The 25,990-nt window shown below is 34.9% G+C and overlaps 1 protein-coding gene across 1 annotated transcript in view; it reads right to left on the bottom strand.

Moving 5' to 3' along the window:
• LYST (lysosomal trafficking regulator) overlaps window positions 1–25,990 on the bottom strand; it is a 184,821-nt gene that overhangs the window by 102,703 nt on the left and 56,128 nt on the right. Inside the window, exons 9-19 of the mRNA XM_087431920.1 lie at window positions 24,704–24,930; window positions 24,140–24,206; window positions 19,925–20,034; window positions 17,826–18,252; window positions 14,814–14,958; window positions 13,627–13,800; window positions 10,012–10,172; window positions 8,990–9,180; window positions 5,830–6,075; window positions 2,850–3,023; window positions 1,471–1,620 (exon numbers count right to left, since the gene is read on the bottom strand). Coding sequence (XP_087288046.1) covers window positions 1,471–1,620; window positions 2,850–3,023; window positions 5,830–6,075; window positions 8,990–9,180; window positions 10,012–10,172; window positions 13,627–13,800; window positions 14,814–14,958; window positions 17,826–18,252; window positions 19,925–20,034; window positions 24,140–24,206; window positions 24,704–24,930 — 2,072 coding nt within the window. The remainder of the gene's footprint in view (window positions 1–1,470; window positions 1,621–2,849; window positions 3,024–5,829; window positions 6,076–8,989; window positions 9,181–10,011; window positions 10,173–13,626; window positions 13,801–14,813; window positions 14,959–17,825; window positions 18,253–19,924; window positions 20,035–24,139; window positions 24,207–24,703; window positions 24,931–25,990) is intronic.

Here is a 25,990-nt window from a genome sequence, read left to right as displayed (position 1 = left end):
TTGCCCTACATTCCCTGATACAGCTCTACGACTCCTGGGCAACCTGGCTCCCCTACTCAGAAGTATATACATTTCCCTTTCCTTGACCTGACTCCCCAGACTCTTAGCAAGATCCTGTTTCAGAGTCTAAGGTAAATGCAAGACCCCAACTGATTCATATGAGCTCCATGTTCTCCAGCCTGAGTACTGCTCTAGCTATTCCCAGTTAGCCCAAGTTCTGATCCTGATCCTCCAGCTCAGCATTATCCTTGGCTGCTCAAAACCTTGCACAGAAAATAATCTTCAGCATTACCCATGGCTGCTCAAAACCTTGCACAGAAAATAATCTCCACATTTCCATTTACAATTAATATTACACTAAAGTAGTAAATTTGTTCTGTTCTCCAGAGGAACGATTAAACGAATATTTAAAAGTACATGTCTCTCTGTGCAGCAAAGGAAACAATCAATAGAGTGAAACGGCAACCTATGGAATGGGAGAAAACATTTGCAAACTATATATCAGATAAGGGATTAATATCCAGAATATATAAATAACTCCTACAACTCAATAACAAAAAATCAAATAATCTAATTAAAAAATGGGTAAAGTATTTGAACAGACATCTCTCCAAATAAGACATACAAATGGCCAACAAGTATATGAAAAGACGCTTATCATCACTAATCATCAGGGGAAATGCAAATCAAAACCACAGTGAGATATCACTTCATACACACTAGGATGGCACTATAAAAAACTAGAAAATAACAACTGTTGGCGAGGATGTGGAGAAATCGGAACTCGTGCACATTGTTGGTGGGATTGTAAAATGGTGCAGGTCTTATGGAAAATAGTATGGAGGTTCCTCAAAAAATTAAAAATAGAACTACTATATGATTCAGCAATCCCAATTCTGGGTCTATATCTGAAAGAATTGAAAACAGGATCTCAAAGAGACCTTTGCACACCCATGTTCATTGCAGCATTATTCACAATAATGTCAATTATTGCATCACTGCATAGTGCATCATTGCAGCTAAGATGTGGAAGCAAACTAAATGACCATTGACAGATGAATGGATAAAGAATACATGGGCTATACATAAAATGAGATATTGTTCAGTCTTACAAAAGAAAGAAATCTTGTCATATGCTACAACGTAGATGAACATTAAGGACATAATGCTAAGTGAAATAAGCCAATCTCAAAAAGACAAATACTGAATGATTCCACTTATATGACGTATCTAAAGTAATCAAACTCATAGAAACAGAAAGTAGAATGGTGGTTGCCATGGACTGGCGGGCCAGGGAAATGGGGAGTTGTTATTTAATGGGTATGGTTTCAGTCAAGCAAGATGAAAAAGTTCTAGAGATCTGCTATATAACAAAGTATATATAGTTAATATTGTACTGTACACTTAAAAACTGTTAAGAGGGTAAATTTATGTTATGTGGTTTTTACCATTAAAAAAAAAAGTACATGCCTCTGCTTTATTCCATATCTTCCAGTCAAGCACCAGCTCCTCTAGCAGTTTAACATCTTGGATTATAGCATTAGACTGTACATCCAACGTAAATTCTCCATTCTCATTGAGATTAATAACATCTTCACCGCAGCAACCTTCAAGAAGGGTCTACAGAAAATTAGCATTAATACAAGATGCATTAATAATTGATTAATCCAAAAACTCAACAGAAACATTAAGCTTTTAATCTTAGCAGTCACAACATTAAATTCAAAGGAAAACTAGTGAATAATTCAATATTTCAGGTATCTTTAATTTGTTTTGCAAAACAACTGAAATAATTAGAAAAATACAAACTTTTATTTGTAAATGATTATTCAGTTTCAAACATGAGGTAAAATAAACCACATTCTATTTTTATTTTTTAAATTTAATCAACCTGTTAGGCTTTAAAACCTTTTCCAAAAAGTAATAAGGATTCATGCCACAAATATATGGATCTTGAGAGTTGAAGGAGTTGGAGGGCGGGGCCATGGGTAGAGGCATAGTCTTTTGCCTCAGTACTAGTATCCTCTGAGAGAAATATTTACACAATGTTCCAAATGCTTTTAGCTAGAAAGGTATTTATGATGACAGCTAGATCACAATAAAAACTTACTATGGGGGCTGGCCTGGTGGCTTAGTGGTTAAGTGTGCGCGCTCCGCTACTGACGGCCTGGGGTTTGGATCCTCGGTGCGCACTGATGCACCGCTTCTCCGGCCATGCTGAGGCTGCGTCCCACATACAGCAACTAGAAGGATGTGCAACTAGGACATACAACTATCTACTGGGGCTTTGGGGAAAAAAAAGGAGGAGGATTGGCAATAGATGTTACTTCAGAGCCGGTCTTCCTCAGCAAAAAGAGGAGGATTAGCATGGATGTTAGCTCAGGGCTGATCTTCCTCACAAAAAAAAAAAAAACAACTTACTATGGCTTTAAAAAACGAACTCTACAGCAGCATTGCCTAAGGGAAATGGCATAGCATTAGGTGTCTGGAGAACTGGGTCCTCTTCCATAACTGCAGGAGCTGAAGCAAACAACAGTGTCTCTGTGGGTCTCAGTTTTATCAGTCTACAGAAAGAGGGGCCAGCCTAGGGGACATCTCTGCCTCATCGAGATCTAAAATTCTACAGTTTACTTTTTCCTCTTACTCTCCTAAAATGCGTTAAAAAAAATAAAAAATGTAATTATTTAAATGATGAAAAAACCCACAAGTTTGATTAAATTTAACTACTGAGTTTCCTTCATTTTCTGCAGGAATAAATGAGACACAAAACTCTATTACTGGAAGACTTTAAAGAAGAGAGAAGTATTGCTGCATATGAAACTATGAGAATAAATTTTACGAGGACATACCTTCAAAATGTGAAAGCCAACAATGCATTTTTGTTTGATCAACACCTGATGAATCATGGCAAGTCCATTACAATTTTCTAATTCACATATTCTCTGTTGGTTGTATTTAATTAATGACAGTATAACTCTCAGTGCTAATGCTTGAGTTTCTTCACAGCTACTGAGTTCCACAACCTAAAAAAAATTGGATTTTTTCTAATTTGTTAAGAGCAAAAATTTAACGTGTGATTATCTACCATTTCATAATATCAATCCATCAGTTCCATTTGAAAGCTTATTTTTTATTGCTCACACTTTGTAATTACTCATGAATTATAAACAAAGCTGACAGACATAAATTCCACGCTCTTTAGTCTCTTAAATATACTATAAATGAACTAAAATAACATTAACAACCTTAGAAGTCAGTAACATTTTATTAGTTATCTGAAATGTCAGCAAAATGCCTCAAACTTTTGATAATGAATCAACAAATAGGCTCTGTGTTCTGTGCTACAGGAGATAAAAAGAAGTAAAAGGCATGATACCCACCCTTAAGGGGGCTTACTGTCTAGTCAAAAGATAAGATGTTATGTATAAAAACCATAGATTGTGCCTTGTACTTCAAATCAACCGATGCTTTCTGACAACCACTACATATAAGAAACACACAGCTTATCATCTTGATAAAAGGCAAAGAAGAATGAGACAATATGAATGCAAGAGCACAGAAACTACTTCTAACTCCACTTTGCTTGTATTAGGGAAGCCTACATGGAGAGAAGATGGCCTGGAAAGAGAAAAATCCTAGGATGTAGGGATAACAGGTGGCCAGGCTGGGAGACAATCAGGAGAGGGGTAAAGGTCTAAAACTGGAAGTTCATGGGGCCAGCCCAGTGGTGTAGTGGTTAAGTTTGCACGTCCCACTTTGGCAGCCCAGGGTTCACAGGTTCTGATCTCGGGCATAGACCTACGACACACAACTTATCAAACCATGCTGTGGCAGGCGTCCCACATATAAAGTAGAGGAAGATGGGCACAGCTGTTAGCCTGGGGGCAATCTTCCTCAGCAAAAAGAGGAGGATTGGCAACAGATGTTAGCTCAGGGCTAATCTTCCTGAACAAAAAGCAAAAAACAAACCAAAAACTGGAAGTTCATGGTAGATCTATGAGGCTGCAGGTTTTCTATGTAGCTAAATAGTGGAGAAGTTCAAAAGGCAGGGTATGCATGTATGGATTTTAAGGAGATTGAATTTTATTTTTGTAGGGGAGGAGGAAGGACACTGGACAAAGTTTCCAAGTTTTACATGTGAAAACATACTTTAAAAGTCTTATTGGCAAGATCCTAAATGTATGTAAGATAAAAAATTAACTATTTTCTCTAGGATCTAGTCACTGTGTAACAGTAATCATAACAAAATTATATTCAATAACTTGATGAAAGAGGAAAAACCAGGATATACATTTTGAAATTATACAGAGCTATAAAAGATCACAAAACATAGACAAGGAGTTAAATGAAAGCTTTAAATTTTAAAACACTAGAGGACCGCGTCCCACGTACAGCAACTAGAAGGATGTGCAACTATGACATACAACTATCTCCTGGGGCTTTGGGGGGAAAAAGGAGGAGGATTGGCAATAGATGTTAGCTCAGAGCTGGTCTTCCTCAGCAAAAAAAAAAAGAGGAGGATTAGCACGGATGTTAGCTCAGGGCTGATCTTCCTCACAAAAAAAAAAAACACTAGAGGAAAATCAAATCAACTAGATACTAAGATGTAAAAAAAAAAAAAAGTCTTAAAAAGGAAGAGGAGGAAAAGAAAAGACAGCTTAGAGTACGGTGGGTCAAATGCTAACAAAATATTTAGAACAGTAACAATAACAACAAACACTGATATGCCCCTTATTGAAAAATTAATCAAAGGTGTTCCCATTAAAGAAAGAAAGCCAGTTAGGGAGACAGTGTGAAAATTTGATAATGTTGCAGAAGTTATACTTAGGGATAAAATTGTGAGGATGAAAGAAGATCAAGGCTGCTTTAATTAAACAAAGATATGGACCCTGAGGAAGTGTCCATACTTCGTACTGATATGAGACCATTCATATGCCCTATTTTGGATTTCAGCACCCCCTGAAACAGGCAGTGTATACTTATTGACTGCCTACTCTACGTCAGGAAAGATATTGTCTCTGCCCTTAGATGACTAAATATAAAAGATAAATAAACAATTTATTCTAATATAGTACTCATGGCATGAGTCAAACTTTTTATATTTCTCCTTCTCTTTAAAAATATTTCAAACCCAAATAAATTATTTTTTGTACTTATTTGTTGACAATTGTTTTTTCCATGCATCTGGAAGCTTCAAGGGAAAAACAAGTTTTACAAACTATATTTTAAAGAATATATTTATTCTATATTGTTTACTACAGCGTGGATTTTTTTTCTCATTGGCAATTTTAAATCTTGTACATTTAACATTTAATTGTTCTAATTACATTTCTGGATAATAGAAAACTTCTAAAATACTCATAAATTAAAAGAAATTTTAACCATCTGTGGCAGAAAGCTTGATGATATCCTAAACAATATATGATTTTTTAATCTTAAAAATTTAATACAGGAGCTGGCCCAGTGACACAGTGGTTAAGTTCACGTGCTCCGCTTTGGCGGACTGGGGTTTGCAGATTTGGATCCCAGGTGCAGACTTACGCACTGCTCATCAAGCCATGCTGTGGCAGGCATCCCACATATAAAATAGAGGAAGATGGGCATGGATGTTAGCCCAGGGCCAATCTTCCTTAGTGAAAAAAAGAAGAGGATTGGCAACAGATGTTAGCTCAGGGCTAATCTTCCACACGGAAAAAAGAAAAGAAAAGAAAAGAAAAATTTAATACAGTTGATGTATAGCTTTATTTGTAATCAAAAAGAAACCCTGAAACTTATCAATAATAAAGAAGTAGTCTCTCTTTAGATAAAATTATCATCAGTGATTCTTACCCTAGCAAAGAGAAAAACAAATATACCAGTTCCACCAATCTCGTGCAGAACGCCTTGAATAGTTTTACATTCAGTAGGCTGGAGACTCTTTATATGATGAGGTTCTAACAAGATACTCTGAACTTCTTTTGAGCTGAACGGTCTTTGAGAGAGTTGTGTTTTCATCTGACCTTTAAGTCTAATAACTGGCTCATAGATGGTATACTGAGCAGGACAGTAAGTTGTATAAACAACTGAAAGACTTTCCTGAAACACAAATATTTTCCTTCAGTAAGTAAACAAAGTTTAAAAAGTAAGTTATCAACTAGCAAATATTTCAAAGTGAAAAGAGATCCAACAAACCTTTCTTTGTTGTAACACAGACAGACACTACACTAAACAAAGATGAACATGAGAGGCAAGGCGGCTCCCCTCAAAGGAAAAGATCAGTTTCATTCAGCAGTGATCAATGGTATAAACCCCATCAAAGCTGGAAAAGATCCAGCTTTGATCATTTTAGAATAAATATTAAATTTTACTTACCATTACTACTAACAACAGCCAACTCATACCACACTCATTACATACCAGGCACTATTCTTTATGCGTAAATACTAACCAGTCTTTACAAGCCCCTGAGATGGGAACTCTGGGTCAATGTATTCAAAATTTTTGCTTTGAATTTGCTCAAGGGCTGGCTACTCATTTAAATGTGACTCTAAACCATATCTTTCTTTCTACTAGAATAAAATTCCAGGCCATCAGTACACCCAACTAAAATTGAATAGAAGTTTCAATATTTCTCCCATGCAGAGGGTAGTTTCGATCAGCTTCTGGCTGTCAAGTTTCTATTAACCACTTTAAAAATTATGGTAAATTTTAAATGCAGAATGTACTTTGAGATGCTCTCAGTGGCAGCAGCTTACAGGAGCTCAGCCTCGGAAATAATGTACTACAGATTCAGGGTCTTCTCACAGAAGCCGGTGGGGGCCCTGGGCTTGATCATTTTCAACCCATGGCTATTTAAGTACAGTTTTATCAGGCACCCTCTAGCATATCTGCACACCAACTAAACTGACTACTCAGTCTATTGTACATGATTATGCTGGGTAAAACGAAATTTTAAACCTATAGTAGTTTTCATCAGAAATGTGATAAAACGCCCATGTACCTGAAACAAATCCCACCTGACACCAATGCCTTGTCAGTAGGGCACCATCGCTGCCTGAGTGCCCACTCATACCTCAGAACCCCAAAATTACTAAATCAGGCTTAAAAAATTTGCTTTCTAAAAAGTTTTCACATAAAACTCCCAGAATTTTCATTTGTGATAATTTCTACTGAATTTTATGACATATAACCTATATTCTTTTCAGGCAAAATAAAAGGATTAAGGAAATATTATTGTGTGTGTGTAAAAACAAATGGATTAACCAAAAACTAGAGAGCTAAAATTATTATTTGAACAAACACTTGTACGAGCTCCTTGGTCTCTCTTAAGCAGAGATTCTCAAACGTGTGGTCCCCAACCAGCAGCATCAGCACTACCTGGGAATTTGTTAAAAATGCAAATTCTTGGGCCACATTTCAGACCTAGTGAATCCAAAACTCTGGCCCAGCAGTCTATGTTTTAACAAGTCGTCTGGGTGGATTTTAATGCACACTCAGGTTTGAGAACTATTTCCCTAAAGCATGTTTTCTCAATGGTGGGACATTTGGGGTGGGATAATTCTTTGTTGTATAACACCATCCATGCACTGTAGAACATATAGCATCCCTGGTCCCCTGCTCAGTAATAATGGACAGCCAAAATGCCCCCAACCCCCATTTTTGAACACTCCTTAGGGAGAAAAATATTGTATGCCAATATCAGATCTTCAGTTAAATTCTATAGGAATCTACTGTATATCTATTTTACCACAGATATATATTTAACACCACTTCAGACTTATATATGTTTTATAAAATATCTGTACTAGAATTTCTCCTTTACTTTAGGCCAAATATTATTGTTGCTGGTGTCATCGAGTCAATTCCAACTCCTAGCAATCTTGCGTACAGCAGAGCGGAACCCTGCCCGGTCTTTTTGCACCATCCTCTCACCTGCCGCTATATCAGACAATGTTCCACTGCTATTCATAGGCTTTTCATGGCCAATTTTTCTGGAAGTGGGTGCCCAGGTCCTTTTTCCTAGTCTGTTTTAGTCTGGAAGCTCCGCTGAAACCTGTCCACCAGGGTGACCCTGCTGGTATTTGAAATAACCAGTGGCACAGCTTTCACCATCAAAGCAACACGCAGTTGCCACAGTATGATATCTGACAGACAGGTGGTGTGGTTCCCTGACCTGGAAACAAACCCAGGCTGCGAATGTGACAGCGTTGAATATTAACCACTAGACCACCAGGTTGGCTGTGTTTAATTTATTTTTACAAATTTACTTTGATTGTGAAAGATACCCCTCATTAACAACAAAATACATTCCAAAATAGTAGTCTCCTTCAAGTAGGAAATACCTCTGACCTATAATTGTACCTCTCATAAGAGGCAAGAGAAGGAGGAACACAGTTTCACGGCCAGATCTACCAGTTTTTAGCACATCTTCTACGACTATGAAGGCTCAGTTTTCTAGTTGCTGTAATGAAAAATATCACAAGCTGCTAAACGGTATACTAGTAGAACAAAATATTAGAATAAGGTGTAAAAAGCAATCTGAGAATCTCATGTAAGCAGAGCTAGCAATATTTTGAAAGCAAAATTCCTAGTTGTTATTGATATTGAAGAATATTCTAAAATCAAATATATGTAATTAAAACTTATAAATAAAAATGAGTATTTATTTATAAGTATGGAAAGGAAATGTAATACCTAATATTTTTTAGGCTAACATGTTATATTTTTACTATATCATAAACATTTTTCTTGAATGATTAATAGGCATAAACTAAACTAAACTGACACTTAGTATAAAAGTACAGTTCCAAGAAAAAATGGATGAAAATTTGAAACCTGAAAACAAATTCTGAGGAGGTCAAAGTATTTCAATTTTTTTTCAGAAAAAATCATGTTCTATGGAAAGAAAATGTTGAGAAACAAAACAAAGAAACTTTGGACATCTAATTCATAGCTAATTACACATATAATAAACATACATATGTACAGTTACTATAAAGTTAAAACTTACAATTAAGAGACCAATGTCCACATCTTTCTTGGTCATAAAAAGTTCTCTGATTTGTTCACATTGCAAAATTTCTTTATTAATGTATTTGGAGTAGTCATTCACAGGCTTGCCATATCTACATGGCATTATAGATGTATGGTTGGGTCCACAAGCATATAGATAAAAGGCCTCTTGTGATCCAATCTTAGCTCCTGAATAGCAGAAAAATAAAGTTACTTATTTAAAACACTCCAACCAGAATTCTTCATAAAAAGCAAGAAACCAGGAGTTATTTTTTTTGCCAGATTCTTTTAGTTGTTCACTATATCTTATAAAATTGATAAAGCCTCCATTTCCAAATTGGTATAACGAGCAAAACCTATATCAAATATGGATGGAAGATAAATTAATATATATAAACTTGACTGTGAAGTTCTGAATAAAACAAAATCATGAAACTTCTATTTGCTCCTTTAAGCTAGAAAACAGGTGTTTTTGTTTTGTTTTAATAAATGAAAACTACACCTCAGTAAATTCCTTTTTAAAATGAAATGTGAATTGATATCTTTATTCCTTCTATTCATCCATGTATGTATTCAATAAACATTGTCTGAATGCTATTATGTGCCAGGTTTAGTGATATATATTTTTTAAATCATATATTTCTTTTTTCTCTAAAATTTGGTATTTTTATCGAATATACTAAAATTATAAATAAAAGAGACAACCATTCTAAGTTTACCTGTCACAATACTGCATTTTCCAGAATTATAAAATAAAGTTGATTTAATATAAGCTTCTCTTTTTGAGAAGGGATGGGGGTACAATGTGCATCTCTACATTAAGTGTATATATCAATTATAAGAAACGTAGATTATAAAAATGTTAAAATACTTTAAAAATGCATCTTGGAATCTAGGAAATACAATAGTTATTAAGTACAAATGAAGAAACAGGGATTAATATTTTACCCAGGATAATTTACTTAAACACTTGTTAACTGAAAGAAAAATTTGAAAATGCTTTGAAGGAGAAAAATATACCATTGAAGAGGAGTAAATTTCCCAGGTCCCATTTTCCAGCCAGCTGCAAAAAGTCTTCTTGGGATGATAAGCAATGGCCAATCATGCAAAATGTTTTATTGCTATCAGATGACAAACTTGTTTTTCTTGGAAGCATAAAATCCAAAGTAACATCAGGTTTCCTACATTAAAAACAAAGTTAAATCAATTACTTAAGTACTAAGTATTTTAAAAGCATGAATGTTTTATAATGGGAAAATCTTGAACGATTTTCTTGGTTCAGTATCAGAGTTGGTGATGGGGAGGAAAGAGGAGAACTGATTCTGCTGTCTCTCGATCCGAGGTGCTGGCTGTCCACAAACCCCAGAAAGAGGGAACAAGAACAGAGATGCCTGATGATCCTACACCAGGCCAGGGAAGAATGACCAGACTTTGCTGCAAGTTTTCTCTGCCATTTGACTTCCGCATATGTGCCTTCCTGGTTTACAGATTCAAAACACCTCCTCCTAATTCTACCAACAAGTCTCCCATTTTGGTAAACAGTCCCTAAAATCTCACATCCTCTATGAGGCCTTCAAAGAACAATCAGAGAAAGAATATCACTTCTCCAGGTTGTGCTCTGACTAGCCACTGAAATGCCTATGCTTTTTTGCATTTTCTGTTTTTTCAATGCTAAGTCATTACAGAGCTTTTGATCATTCTCTTGTTTTTCTTCATGGATAAAAGATTACAGGAATCCTTACAAAAGGCAGAGAAGGAAAAGGTAAACTGACGGTTTCTCATGGAGAGACACACACGAGGGGAAGACTTTACCATCTAGTTGAAACTGCAGAGTGCCAAGCTCTACCTCTGTTTTAGGAATGTTTAAACTCCATGTTAAGATAATGAAGGTAACTTATAAAGGCAAAGTTTGTGAATAAGATAAAGACTTAGAATAAACTAACATGGTTAGCTCTTATGAGAAATTCTACTTTGGTATATATTTATTTAAAAACTTTCCCCTAAGGCTTTCTGTTTCATATTTAACATATAAATTTAACTATTTTAATAGGAATATTTTTTAATAAAGGAAAGATGTGAGATAACTTTCAACATTATAGTGAGGTAACATGCATTTCTTTCTTGAACCAAATAAATGGCTGTGACTGAAACATTACTGCCACCTAGTGGCAGTATGACTTATAGTTTTTAAGGGTAAAGAAAACATTGCAAGATGAATTCAACAATCTACTATGTGCCATATATTCCTACCAGATTTATGTGCTGTTAATTAAATAACAATTAATATAAAATATTAATAAGTTGTTTTTCAGTGTCTTTATGTATTAAAATGGCCTCTTGAAATGTATTATTTGTAGAAATTATTCTATTAGTTCAGAAAGGGATAAAGATAGTGGCAAATTTAAATCAACAGAATAATATATCTGTCCTTGGTCACTTGCTCATTGCTCTAGTAGCAGAAGAAATCATTAACTTATACCGAATGGCAAAAAATTCCTTCATAGTAATGTAGAAATAAGTGGGTGGGTAAAAAATGGAGAGGTGAATCAGTGACTGTGCTCACTAACTTCAGAACTGTCCACAATGAACATCTGAAGTCTCATTCTGAACATGTCTAATAATGAGTTGATGATTCCTATACCTGTCAGCTGGCCTGATTCAGAAGAAGGCTGTAGGGGCAGCAAAGCATAGGGTTTTAAAGCGTAGGCTCTATCTAGGGTCTAGGTTCAAGGTTCAGCTACACCTCTTACTTGTGGCATGACTTTTGGTAAGGTGCCTTACCCCACCCTGGGTCTGAGTTTCCTCATATGTAAAATAGAGATGACAACATTCGTATTCCATACTGTTGTTGGGAGGACTAAAAGAGGTAATCTGTGTAAAGTGCTTAATATAGTGCCAGGCATATGATGAGAGCTCAGGAAATGAGGAGAGTCCAGGAGAAAGAGGGTCTCTACTCACAGCCCCACCCCTGACTCCAACCAATCTGACTCCAAGTTCTGGAAACAAATTTACTGATTGGCTACAGCTGCCATTCAGGCTTGGGCAGTTGCCAAGACTGAGAACTTCTCAGAAAATATTTTATTTGGAATATGGAAATTAAGCTCCAACAACATATTTTCATGTACTTTTTAATGAATAAACCAAAACTGAACCTTTGATTTTATTTCCAAAGTCTGTTCTTTCCTGTGGAGACACTGTGGACTGGCTACCCTAAAACCATTCACAAGCCCCTTCTCCCCTGCTTTCCTCTAGTCTTGAGGCTGGACAGCTATAAGTAATCAACTCTCGGAGCCTCCCTTGCAGCAATGACCCAGCACAGTCTTCCCTTAGTTTCCACAGGCCCTCTCCTCTGCCTGGATCACTCCTCCTCCCTCCTGCTTATGGCAAGCTCTCTCTCTTCCTTCAGGTCTCAGCTTAAATAAGCTGTTCCTACATAGGCCTTCCCTGATCCACCTCTCTTAAGCAGCAAACCTGCTATTTTCTATATTGGGACCTGTTACCTTCACCGTATTTGTCATAATTTGTATATATTCATTTAATTGTGTTTGCTTGTTGTCTGCTTCCTCATCAGACCATGAGTTCCGAGAAGGCAGGGCACGTGTCTGTCTTGTTTACCACTGCCCCCAGGCCTAATATAGCACATGCTTGGCACACAGTAATTCCTCAACAGATAGTTGGATGAACAAATGAATGAATGAAAACAGGTTAATTTGTGCTAAGGATATCTGTTATTTCTGTGGTCTAATCTACTTCGAGAGATTTTTGAGAGAATTGGGAGATAAGGTATATAAGGCACCTAGCAAAAGGTCTACAATAGAATAGGTATGCAATATTTCACATTTGACTATATCTGGACTCCTCATCTTGGCATTCAAAGCCTGTCAGGTAGCTTCACTATGCCCATTATTTTTCTTTCTTATTATTCAACTTAGACCTTCCTTCCAGCAATCATGATCCTTTCCCATGCTACACTGGTTTCCAATTCTGTATCCCCTTTCATGCTATTTCATTCAATAAAATAATTTCCAACTCTTACAAATCCAAGACACCTTATAACTCTCGTAGGGTTAAATTTTACATTAGGATATTCCACAAGATGTTTCCTATTAACTTGACCCACAATTCTCTTGGTTGGTAAAAATCATACAGTACTATACCTGAATCCATCACCTGGTATATTTCTAGGACCCTATCTTAATCTATCACTTGATACATTGGCCTATATTTTTTCTCCAGTCATTCTAATTTCTTTTGAAACTCTGATTTAATTTAGGTATTAGCTTTATTAGCTGCTTAATTTACATTCCTTGTGGATTCATTTTATAATATATAGGCTTGAAGAACCAAATTATAGGTTCTGTTCCTTGATCTAATATATAGTCTACATAAATGTCTAATTTCTGCATGTTGCCCCAAACCCAAATATTGATTTTCAACAATTACTTCTATGGGAAATTATTTTTGTATGAAAGTGATAAATAGGAGAAAATATCCAGCTCTGACATAGATTCCTTCATTACCATACAGTAAATTTTATCTATAGTTTGCTGTAATGTGTTTCAGAAGCTATAACAGACTAATTAAACTTAAAATCATAACTGGGGTTAATAAGTATTTACTAAAAATGTTTCATACCTCTGTCCAGAGACCCATATGGAGACTTTCCCATGGATACTCTTTTTCCCTTGGGGCTGCTGTAAGTAGGTGAGTACTAAATGTTGCCATTTGCTTGGGAGGAAAATATTCTCCTGTGATTCAACCTGTGCTAGTAAAACACCTTTCATATCATCATTTGAATCCATGCACACACTACACAAAAAGAAAAGACACAGGCTGAAAATACGAAATTTCTGATCTCAGTATTTAAAATATGTATAACAACTATAATTCTAAATATTTAAGTGAGATTAAAAATCAGTTCTATTTTTTAAACTAACTTGAAAAGTCAGTTTAAAACTTAAAACAAAGTCAGGTCTTTGTTTTATACCACAATCTGCTTAGTTATTTTATTATATTACTACTTCAATTCAGGAACTAAAATAGATTAGGCTTATTTGTTGTTAATAACTTAGGCAATAATTTTCAGAATTCAATGTGCAAAAAGTATTTATTATTACTATTTATAAAGTCATTGTCCTTTTAGAAATTACATGGTAATATTTGGTTCATACAAAAATTAATACATATTGTACCTAAATGTCTAAATGCCAGGATATATTGGAGGTCTAACCTACTTTGAGGGATTACTGAATTAGGATATAATGTATATAAAGTACTTAGCAATCTTCATAAAATTTACAAAGCATTTATCCCTAAATAACATATTTTCTGCTTAGTTTTTAAGTTTTATAAAAATAGTATCATACTATTCATACTCACCTAATATAAGTGAAAGATTTGTATCTATACTAGTCAACAAAGGAGGCAGGAAAAAAGGATAAGATAGCAAGGAGAATCTAAGCTTATTAGATAATGCCTATTAAATATATAATCTGCATGGAAAACAGCTGTCTGATAACAACATCTTAAGATCATTGTAATATGATAGAATGCTTCCATAGATAAGACTTCAGTAAGTATTTGGTCTAAAAATCTAACTGAGAATCAACATAATCTACTTTAGAGTTTAACTATAGATTTTTGGATAGAATAACATACTATTACAAAGGTGGTATTAATAACTGTTGGAACGTATCTTCTTTTTTTAATAAAATTTTTCTGTTTTGCTGTAATGGTCTTTATTAGCAAATTTCACATTAATGTCTCTTACATAAATTATTTAAATATTGATCTATTCATGGGGGGTTGAGGATAATCAATACCGAAAAATAAAAGTGCCATTGTGGGGATCAGCCCACACTTGGATCATCAACGCTTTGGATCCCAATGAAATCATATGAATACAGCCTTCTTCTACGAGTCTTTCACCAGGATTTATGTATCCTGCACCTTCCGGTCTGTTGTTCTCTATGATAAAAAGATGTTAGAATGATCAGTAAAACAATTGATAAAAATTGAGTGGAAAAGTAAATTTAAAACAATATAAAGCATGGCTGTTCATTTGTAGTAAATTATTTACCCAGAATGTCTGAACCTGACCTGTTCCAAACAACAATATTTCCAAAGTTTAGATGTTAACTCCAAAAAAGCACAAGGCGTAAAAACAGTTATTGAGTGCTTTAAAAGTTATTAAATATTTCAAAACATATGATAACTGAGGGCTAACTGCAGGCATGAACAGACTGCTGTGATGTCACTGTGGTGACCTATTACAATCTGTGCCACGATTTTTTTATCAATTGGATGGGCCACTGTGACATCATGGACGCCTGCCCAGGGAGTACATGCCATTGTCACACGCCTTGCACTACCAAAAATCATCCTATAATTATTACAATGGCATGGTTTTTAAAAAATTTATCACATTAAAATTCCTTTTAGAAAAACTGGTGTTTGAATATGTTCCTTTAGATTCCCTGATGAGTAATCTCTGAATATAATTGCTAAGTGATTCTGAAACTCTAAAATGTTTCTCTAAGGCAAGCTAAGGTAAATGCTCTATGCTTTGGTCTATCTGGTTATTCATCCTGATAGATCATCATTCTCTTTCTCACCACTTAAAACTTAGCACTACCTATATATGTATGATGAGCTGAATCCTCAAGCCATCTATGCTACCTACTATTACTATGATGCATCACTTCATGTAAAGATATGTTAATTAAGATGTACCAAAATATAAAATGCACTTTTACAGAAGATGAGCACTAACAGTTATTAGATTGCATTATATTTTTCAGTAGGTATAACCACTACCAATTTTTAAGAATACTCCCCCTAGCAAAGATAACAGTCTTAAAAATAAAGAGTTAAATTCATTGATTATTTTGAGGACTACTGCCCAAGATATAAGATGTATAGAGAACTCATATCTGATGTGATATTAAAAAAATGTTTCCGTATCAAATCTTAATTTGTACAGATAAAAGACTAGAACGAAAACCAGGGTGTGCCCAGGAACTACAGAGTAGGAAAATATAGTACAAATATATTTACAATGTTTTTTACAATATTTTCAAATAATTTAATGCTCACAACAATCTTATGAGGTAAATATTATCCTCATTTTGAGGGTGACAGAATTGAAGTGCTGAGAGGTTAAATAACTTGCTCGATGGCACACAACTGGTGCAGCAGTGAAGGATGTAATATTACAGTGATTATTTTCTTCATTGCAGTTCAAAATTTTTTATGTATACTATTTTAAATGTTCTTTTTAAATGTTTATGCAAAATTATCTTTCTAAAATATATGTTTTCTCATACATCTTTACAATAAAAATTTAAATAAATTTTTCCCAATACTTACTTTTCTTAGGTCATTGTGTATATTTATTCATTGTATAATAGACTATTTATATTGGGATTGCTCCCATTTAAAATATGAGAAAGAAATCTGCACAGTTTATAGTGTAGTAGCGACAATTAAGCTCTGGAATTAAATACACGTGGGTTTAAATCCCTTTCCATCACTTATCAGCTACATAAATTGGTCATGCTGCTCAACTTCATCTGCAAATATGAACAGTATAAGCACTTACCTTCCTGAATCGTTGTGAAGATTAAAAATGTATACAGAAAGAGCTTAGCAAAGTGAGGCACACACAGAAAGCACTAATGTACATTAGATAGTATCATCATCAATAATATCACATGAATACTGTTTCAGAACTATCAATTCTTAGGTGGCAAAATTCAATTCACAAAAGAAAGTGCTATAACTACCTAAAACACTACAAATTACCTGTAAAGAATTTTTAAAAGTTGGCTTCCTATGCTAACCCATAAAAGTACATAAATATGCTATGCTAATAACATGGAAATGTGTCTATGGAAAAGGGAACTCAGAGCCCCAACTGTGGCTATCTGGTGACACTTCCCACCCTGCATTCTTGACAGTGTCATGAAGGACTTTCCTTTCCATCTATAAGTCAGTGGTACATGACCTCCCCTGGAAATCAGACACTAGTGAAGGCCTAGTGTCCTAAAGCAGAGGCTCCAGTGGAGTGGGTAAGATCTAGGGGATGAAGAGCTATTGAGGCCAGTTCCACATAAGCATAAACCCCTAAACATCTGTCTCATCCAGTCATTTCATTCATTCATGGACCCTAGAATTAGCCTACCTGCTTTACTTCCCACCAGCATAAACTGCTATTTAACGAACAGGTTCTTTCTGCCCTAGGCATATAAGGAACAAGATGCAGTTTCATTGCAGCATAATAGTGATTTGATCAGTTATAGAAAGGACTGGAATGAAATTTATTCTAGCTTTGGAGAATGGCTGATGCATTTAAATATTCTGTGACAGGGACTGGGAGAGGGCACTGAGGTAAGATACAGCATGAGCAGGAGAGCTTGAACTAAAAGAGAAAGGAGGTGAAAAGGGGCTGACTAATAGGGGCTGGGAAACAGGTAACAGGAGGATGGAAAAGTGGCTATAGGGTTTTAGCCTTTCCTTTTCTAAAATTAGGAGCCATCTTAATCTAGTAGTGGGACCAGGAAAGAGGCAAGAAATGGGGCTGGTGACCCTCGCAGTAGTTGTGTATGTGGTGGTCCCTCCTCAACACAGCCACACACAAGGCAAAAGTACAGCAGAAAATGGAGTTTTCAAGGCTATCTGACAACTGAGGCTTTGGTAAGTCAGGACCTGCTATTACTAGGCATTTAAGGTGAAGAATATGTTGACAGTAAGTTACAACACTGCTATATTCTTACTGCTCAACTAAAATTGCCATCTGAGAAAGCCTAGTGTAATGGATAATGCGGTCATCATACCTGTTCCATCAAAACTACTATCCCCTAAAGTTAATGATTTGTTTCTTTTCTTTATCTTCTTTCCCCTTTCTGTGGTACTCTCTGCTTCATGGGTACACTCCACATTAAACCACAGTGAAACGCTGAAACCTTCCGACAGGTGTGGCCAGCAGTTTTGTCCCAGCAACGGCAAGTGGACTGGAGCCACGTGCCAGGAGGAAAGCAGCTGCTGGGGGAAGCCCTCACTGTCGGCCCCTTTCTTGCTCCGTGACACTCGTGCTCTTCTCAGTAAGCCCAGGGCCTTACTGTTTAGAATCCCAGGACACTTCTGTGATGAAACGCCGTTGCTTAAATTTGGAGTATGCAGCAAAGGGAAGGTTAGATACTGCGAAGGGCTCATAGCAATATCACTTTCAACAATTTTCAGAAGACCCAGAAGAAGAATTTCCTAGAGAAAAAGAAAAACAAATAAAACTTTCCAATCACGTTATAAGATACATAATAATCTTGAAATTCAGGTTTTAAATGAAAATACAAATGTGCCCATCTACATATCAGCATTCCCATTTAAATATCTTCCTCTCTACCACATCATTAAAATTTTCATTTTGTGTGTAGTTAAGATAAAATATGAAATAGAGATTTCATTCTTAGAATACATAATCTCTTGTAGTTAATTTGTTTTACATTTAGCTGCTATTATGGTACAAACCTGAAAGTTATGAATTGGTTTTAAGTATTAGAAATTAAATACAATAATTATACCAGGAATCATTTCTACCAAAGAAAGATGTGTATTTCCAAGTAGACACTAGTTGCTTCTCTCAACTATTTATTCATTTATTTTTTTGAGGAAGATTAGCCCTGAGCTAACATCTGTTGCCAGTCCTCCTCTTTTTTGCTGAGGAAGGTTAACCCTGGGCTAACATCTGTGCCCATCCTCCTCTACTTGATATGGGACGCCACAACAGCATGGCTTTGATAAGTGGTGCAGAGGTCCGCGCCTGGGGTCCGAACCTGTGAACCCCTGGCTGCTGAAGTGGAGCATGCAAACTTAACCACTATGCCACCAGGCCGGCCCCTCAATTATTTTTAAGTGAGGGATAGCACCAGAGACTTTATAAATTCTCCAGATTTCTAAATGATATTAATAGCATGTTTGACTTCATAAAATTGAGTGTCAATGACTTTCCAACTTATTTTACATGTCTTTTCCCTAATCAAATAAATTTTCTTTCACCTGTTTTTGGTAGATTAAAATAAGGTTTTTAGGTTTTATTTATAACTACAAGTTTTTGGTTAAACTGAAATGTAGAATGTATTAAAAAGATAGAGAAAACGAGCATTTAATTAAAGGGAAAAGCAATGATAAGAAGACCAGCAAACAAATAGAAAAGATGAACTTAGTACAATGCCCTACTCATGCATAAAATAACATCTAATGTTGATTATGACGATAAGAAATACACCCAGAAAAAGTAATAGAATCATTCCATAATTATACAGTCAGTTCTCAATTGTCCACCCTAGTGGTTTTTAACCTTATGTTCCTCAGATCTCCCTCAGGGTCCACACGGCTGGAGTGGGTGGTGAAATAGGCAGGGCTAGGAACATCCAATCTTGCTTCAGAAAAGTAGCTCCAAGGTTTTCTGTTTTATTTGCTTATGCTTCTAGTCGATACTTCACTATAAAAATAGGTTTCTCAGCAAAGAACAGTCTGAAAGTCACTGAGCTACACCAATGGAAAGGAGAAGTGATAGAAGATAACTGAAGAGTGGATAATGATTTTTTAAAAAAAGGATAATCCTCGAAATGGTTATAATTACTCATAATTAAGTTTTCTTTAATAATTAAAACTAGTTAGCATTTCTTAAGCACAAAGACCAGGGGTGGGATGGGGTAAAGGGACTATGATCCCAGTGATATATGTGGTTAGCCAAAATAGAAGTGAAATGGTTAAAATATATAAATAATAAAATAATTGAGAAATTCACACATAACATGGAACTGACTGTATAATAATTACCACAACAAAAGAGAGAGCTGAGTGATTGCCAAATAATTAAAAAAATATTCTATTAGGTATCAGTGAAAAAAATTTTTAATTATAGTATATTTACTGTACAAGGAGATTTCTCCAGAAATATTCTCAAAAGAAGAGTTAGCTCTTCTGAACATGTTCTTGAACTCATCAAAGATACCAAAAGATCCACCAATACTCTCTGGCATGCTAAATTAAAGAAAGAGAGAGGGGAAAAATTAAAGCCAGTACACAATTAAAGCAATTGTGAACAAGCAATTTCACTGAAAAAGATCAAATAGTTAATCTTAAATGGATTATAAACAATCTAATAATCCAAAAATTTGCTGAAGAAATAGCAATATGATTAAATGTACACCAACCGACTGACAAAAAACAACAAAACCACTTTTCTTAAAGATTGGTTAACTCCAAGTAAAGTAAAGGTATTATTTAAAGAAGCATAAATTTATACAGTATTTGTTAAATAAGTTGACACTGTTAGGCACCATAAAATAGTTTGCTACTTTCTCATCTCAAAAATGTTTAAATTATAACTATCACTTTCTAAATAGAAAATTAGATGACATAAATAAAAGTAGAAATATTAAAGATTACGAAAATACTTAAATATCACAAACCATTAGCTTGAACAAGCTTTAACATTTTCTTCATTCCATCATGGGGTTTAGCATAAAATATAATCAGTAGTACACAAATTCATAGAACTTTTTTGAGTAAAATAATAACTAAGATTTGTAGCACACACTATAGGGTTCAAAGTACATTTACATGCATTATCTCAGCTGATCCTCGCCAAAAAACTCCTAAAATTAAATATTATCTCCATTTTAGATATGACAAAAATAATCCTGATGTGAAACCTGAGAACAGAAGCCATGCTTAAGCAAGATATTTTGTAGAAGCAGTGAACTGATGCATAGTGTAATAGTAGGTATATCCGGAAAGAAACTGGCAACGAGACTATAAAATATGAACTTTATCCTGCAAGTAACAGGAATCCACTAAAAGTTTTAGAGTAAGAAGGTAATACGATCAGAGTAAAATGTATATGCTTAGGTATTTTTTTCGTCAAAACACACAGGTTCCAGTTCAAAATGAGGGAACCAAGATATATATATATTTGCCTTTGTCTACTACTGAAAACTCACTGAACTAAAAGTACAGAATTACAAAAAGGAAGAAACCCATAACAGCAAAAAAAGTGGGGGAGGTAGTGGGCATTGGGGGCACCTCAGGTGAGAGATTTAAAAATATTTCTTGAAAATGCAAGAGTAAAGAGATAGAAGAGAAAGCTGTGGCTTAGAATCTCTGAATTACAAAGGGGCTCAGAGAAGTGGAGAGTGAATCTATGCGTCTCAAATCTGGAAAGGAAGTAAGAATGGGGCTGCAAACACAGGGATTAATAAAAGGTCTGCCTGTGACCATCCACCTCTCTCCTTGACTCTGAGTATAGAGCACAGATAGCTCAGCTTTTACCTCCTTTATGTCTAAAACCTGATAACTCTTCTCTAAAGAAAGGGAATGGGCTGCCAGGCAAAAGCTGAGATGTATACTGGGATGTTAGGATCAGGGTTACCAGGTATAACTGTACAGTCTGCAGACTGGCCAAGTTGCCTAACCAAGAGGACAAATAGGGAGTGAAATAAAACCCAAATGCCATTCACCACGCCATGCATCCTGGCATTGGGCTCTGTTGCCTGGATGAACGGATGCTTTTTTCTTAGCATGAAGACACTATTCGCTAGCCAAGCCCCACATGTGGAGGATACATTTTCCTAACGTACACAAAATGACATAGAGGGTAACAGTAGTTACTCTTGATATGGTGTAATGAAAACAGCACTTCACCTCTATGATCTTCCTACCAAAAGCCCATACTCCCAGCGTAATCATGATTTTTGACAAAGGTGCCAAGACCATCAACAGGGGAAAGGATACTCTTTCCAACAAATGATGCTGGGAAAATTGGAAATTAACTCAGAATGGTCAAAGACCTAAACATAAGAGCTAAAACTATAAAACTTTTAGAAGAAAACTTAGGGGGAAAGCCTCATGACATTGGATTTGGTAATGATTTCTTGGATATGACACTAAAGGCACAGGCAACAAAAGAAAAACACAGACAAATTGGATTTCATCAAAATTTAAAACTTTTGTGCATCACAGAACACTATCAACAGACTAAAAAGGCAACCCACACAATGGGAGAAAATATTTGCAAATCACATATCTGATAAGGAATTAATATCCAGAATCTGGAGAGAACTCCTAAAACTCAATAACAAAACAAGAAACAACCTGATTGAAAAATGGCAAAGGATTTAAATAGACGTTTCTCCAAAGACGATATACAAATGGCTAACAAGTACATGAAAAGATATTCAACATCACTAATCATTATGTAAATGCAAATCAAAACCACAATGAGATACCACAATACAATGAGAAAAACATCAGATAAATTGCAATAGAGGAACATTCTACAATGTACGTGACCAGTCGTCCTTAAAGCTCCCAAGGTCATCAAACAAGGAAAGTTTAAGAAATTGTCACAGCCAAGAGGACTCTAAGGAGATATGACAACTAAATGTAATGTAGTGTCCTGGATAAGATCTTTGAACAAAAAAGGACATTAGATAAACACTAAGGCAATTTGAATAAACTATGGACTTTAGTTAATAATGTATCAGTATAGGTTTATTAATTGTAACAAATATACCAATGTTAGGTGTTAATAATAGGGGAAACTGGTGGGGAGGTGTATAACATGGGAACTCTCTGTACTATCTGCTCAATCTTTCTGCAAAGCTAAAGCTGTTCTAAAAAAATAAAGCCTATTAATAAGAAAATTAAAAAGAATTCCACACTAAATCAAAAATAAAATGAAACAAATGATTAAAAAAAACCCTGAAGTACTGATACATGCCACAACATGGATGAACCTTGAAAATATTATGCTAAATGAAAGAAACCAGTCGCAAAAAAACACATATTCCATTTATATGAAATATCCAGAATAGGTAAATCTATAAGACAGGAAATAGATTAGTGATTGCCAGGGGCAGGAGGATATGTGGGAGGGAGGGTTAAGGGGCAATAGGGAGTAACTGCTAAAAGGTATGGCGTTTCCCCTGGGATGATGAAATTGTTCTAAAATGGACTGTGGTGATGGTTGCACAACTCTGTAAATACACTAAAAAACATTGAACTATATACTTTAAATCGGTGAATATGCCTAGTATACGAATTATATCTCAATAAAGGTGTTATTAAAGATAACAGAATAGAATTTCTTAGAGCTAAGCTGAAAATAAGTCTTCAGATCTAAAGGGTCCACTAAGTGCCTAGAACAATAAATAAAAATATACCCATGCAATAAAAAGTAAATGGGGGAGAAGGAAAAGCTTTTCCTTACAGTATAATCCCAATTAATAAATGTAGAAGGAATGATAGAAACCGAAAATCACTATTTGGCAACACCACAGTATTAACTGTTTCAGTCAAGAATCATGAATGGATGCTAAAATTAGTGGGTTAAAGTATGATGAAAAAAAGAGATATGTACATAGTCTCAACTTATCTCCCCACAAGATACTTATTAATTATAAAGAGCAAATAGTAACTTTACAATGGAGAAACCTGGCAAGATACCACCCTGACCAAGCAATCAAAGTCACTATCACGAGTAATAAGATACAGACATCATGAACCCCTAGATATGATGCACTGAGAAAGGCACAACATCACTTCTGAGGTACATCTGCCCCAAACGCATAACTCGAATTTAATCATGAGGAAGCATCCAACAAACCCAAATTAACATTTTATGTATGTTAGCCTTAATTCTCCAACTAAAATTTAAGTTTTTCCAACTAAAATCTAGGTTTCTACCTATTACATATAATATGATCATATCATATATTCATTATGAATTTCTCAAATGTCTGTGAAAGTGCAGAGTAGAGAGTACGCCTTCAATCAAAATCTGATAAAGCAGCAATGCAATGTTTAGACTGGGTTACAGTCCTTGCAATGCCATTTCTATGTATACAACCCTGAAGCACTCACTCAATCCCTGGGAATCTAGATTTTCCACTCTATGAAATCAAGATACTTATACCATGTCTATTGCATTGGGTGGTTCTGAGGAACAAAAAAGATGATGCATATAAAGCTACTTTTGAAACCATAGAGCACTATGCCAATGGAAGCCATTATTATCAACACTTCATTTCACATAACAACAAAATAATTTCAAAGCTATTGTTTAAAACTAACAGTTTCAACGCACCTTGAAAATTGGAATCAGCCCGTGTTAAAATACTCAAGAACCCTCCTAAAAGATTTTTCACAGTTCCCTGAAGATTAAAGAGCAAAACATAAGAAATTAAATTTCTTACTTCATGAAAGCATGAAGCAACTGTAATGTCATAATAAATTATTTGATAGTCTACACATATATTATTTAAAAATAACTGGAAAGAATACTATGTGTAGGATTACACATAATTTTCATTTTGTTTTTGATACTGTTTTTATTTTCTGATTTTTCAAAACAATGACCATATATTAAAATTAAATACAATTTAAAAAATATTACCCATCTCAGAAATATACAAAAATTCATGGTTAGCCAATGACGACATTAATTTTTTATGTTACTTTAGAGAACTATGGAATTAGAAGATTTTTAGAATACCACTTACAGGTAAAAACATACCTAAGGTATTATAAAAGATAAATAATCATCTCAAATAATTTTCAGACAAGTTGGGTTATAAATAAGGAGATGAGTAATTAAATGGGGCATGAGTGAAATAAATATTGATCACATATAACTAAATGCATTTTTTACCTGTTGCATAAGTAGAAAAACATTCTTTTCTTTCTGCCTGATGATTTTCAAAAAACTCTCAAATACGTGGGCAAGTACATCAAGTTTGACTTTACTAGTAGAAAGTAAATTTAATTCCAGCACACAAATCTCAGGATATATTATTTCCCCTTGAGTGAGATTTTTAAGTAAGTCATTTGGACTGCTTGATGCACTGAAACGTTCTGCTTCAGGGTTTAAGTCTACCTCTGAAAGGGGAAAAGAAAAGACTATTTTTATTCCCTAAACACTAATAAATATTTCAAATTTCATTCATCACTTAGATCTAGTGGCGCAAGTGCTATTTATAATAAGATGCCCACAAAACCTTTTCCTACAACATGACTTTTGATTACAAAATGTATCCCGAATAATCAAGTCTTACAGATATTTTGAAGATAAATGAGTAGGCTTAAAAGTAATTTTGACCTTCAGTGGAACTACAAATATTATCAACAGTAATTTTTATAGACATGTGATAACAGATTTTACATGTTCCTCTGATACAACTGGAAAAAAAAATAGTATCCCAAACTTTCCAACCCCTAAAAACCTAAATCACAGGGTAGTTCATTTGCCTGCCCATATCTCTGTGAAGATAGTAGGTTTGGCTATTGTTTGGATGAATTCTGTACTTTGTCTTCTTCAGAAGCAAGAAACAGACAAACACTGTCTCACTGAATATTGAATTTTGGAAAATTTAATTGATATGCTCCTGAAAGAGACTGCTGTGCTCTTAAAAATTTTCATATAGTAAGAAATTTATAAACTCCTACCTAGACCAGAATTCTTTAAATTAACATCTAGTTAGCAAACTTATAAAAGGAGGAAATCTGTCATTATAAAATCAGTTGATTAAAAAAACACCATTAAACCAATATATTTTCAAAAAGGACCTGCTCAGAGGGTGGGGTGGGGGTGGGGGGAATTAGAGGAAGTTGGTCAAAAGGCACAAAACTTCCAGTTATAAGATAAATAAGTACTAGGGATGTAATGTACAATATGATGACTATAGGTAACACTGCTGTATGATATATAGGAGAGTTGTTAAGAGAGTAGATCCTAAGAGTTCTCATCACAAGGAAAAAGTTTTTTTCTTTTTATTGTATCTATACGAGATGATGAATGTTAACCTACTGTGGTGATTATTTTACAATATATGTAAGTCAAACTGTCATGCTGTACGTCTTAAATTTATACAGTGATGTACGTCAATTATTTCTCAATAAAACTGGAAACGAACAAAAAAATAGTTTGTTTAATAAACCA

The sequence above is a fragment of the Ceratotherium simum genome, chromosome 6 (genome assembly GCF_057802395.1).
Source record: "Ceratotherium simum simum isolate JZ-2026a chromosome 6, ASM5780239v1, whole genome shotgun sequence".
Lineage (NCBI taxonomy): Eukaryota > Metazoa > Chordata > Mammalia > Perissodactyla > Rhinocerotidae > Ceratotherium > Ceratotherium simum.
The sequence above is the reverse complement of the archived record's forward strand: the minus strand, read 5'-3'. Positions and strand labels throughout refer to the sequence as shown.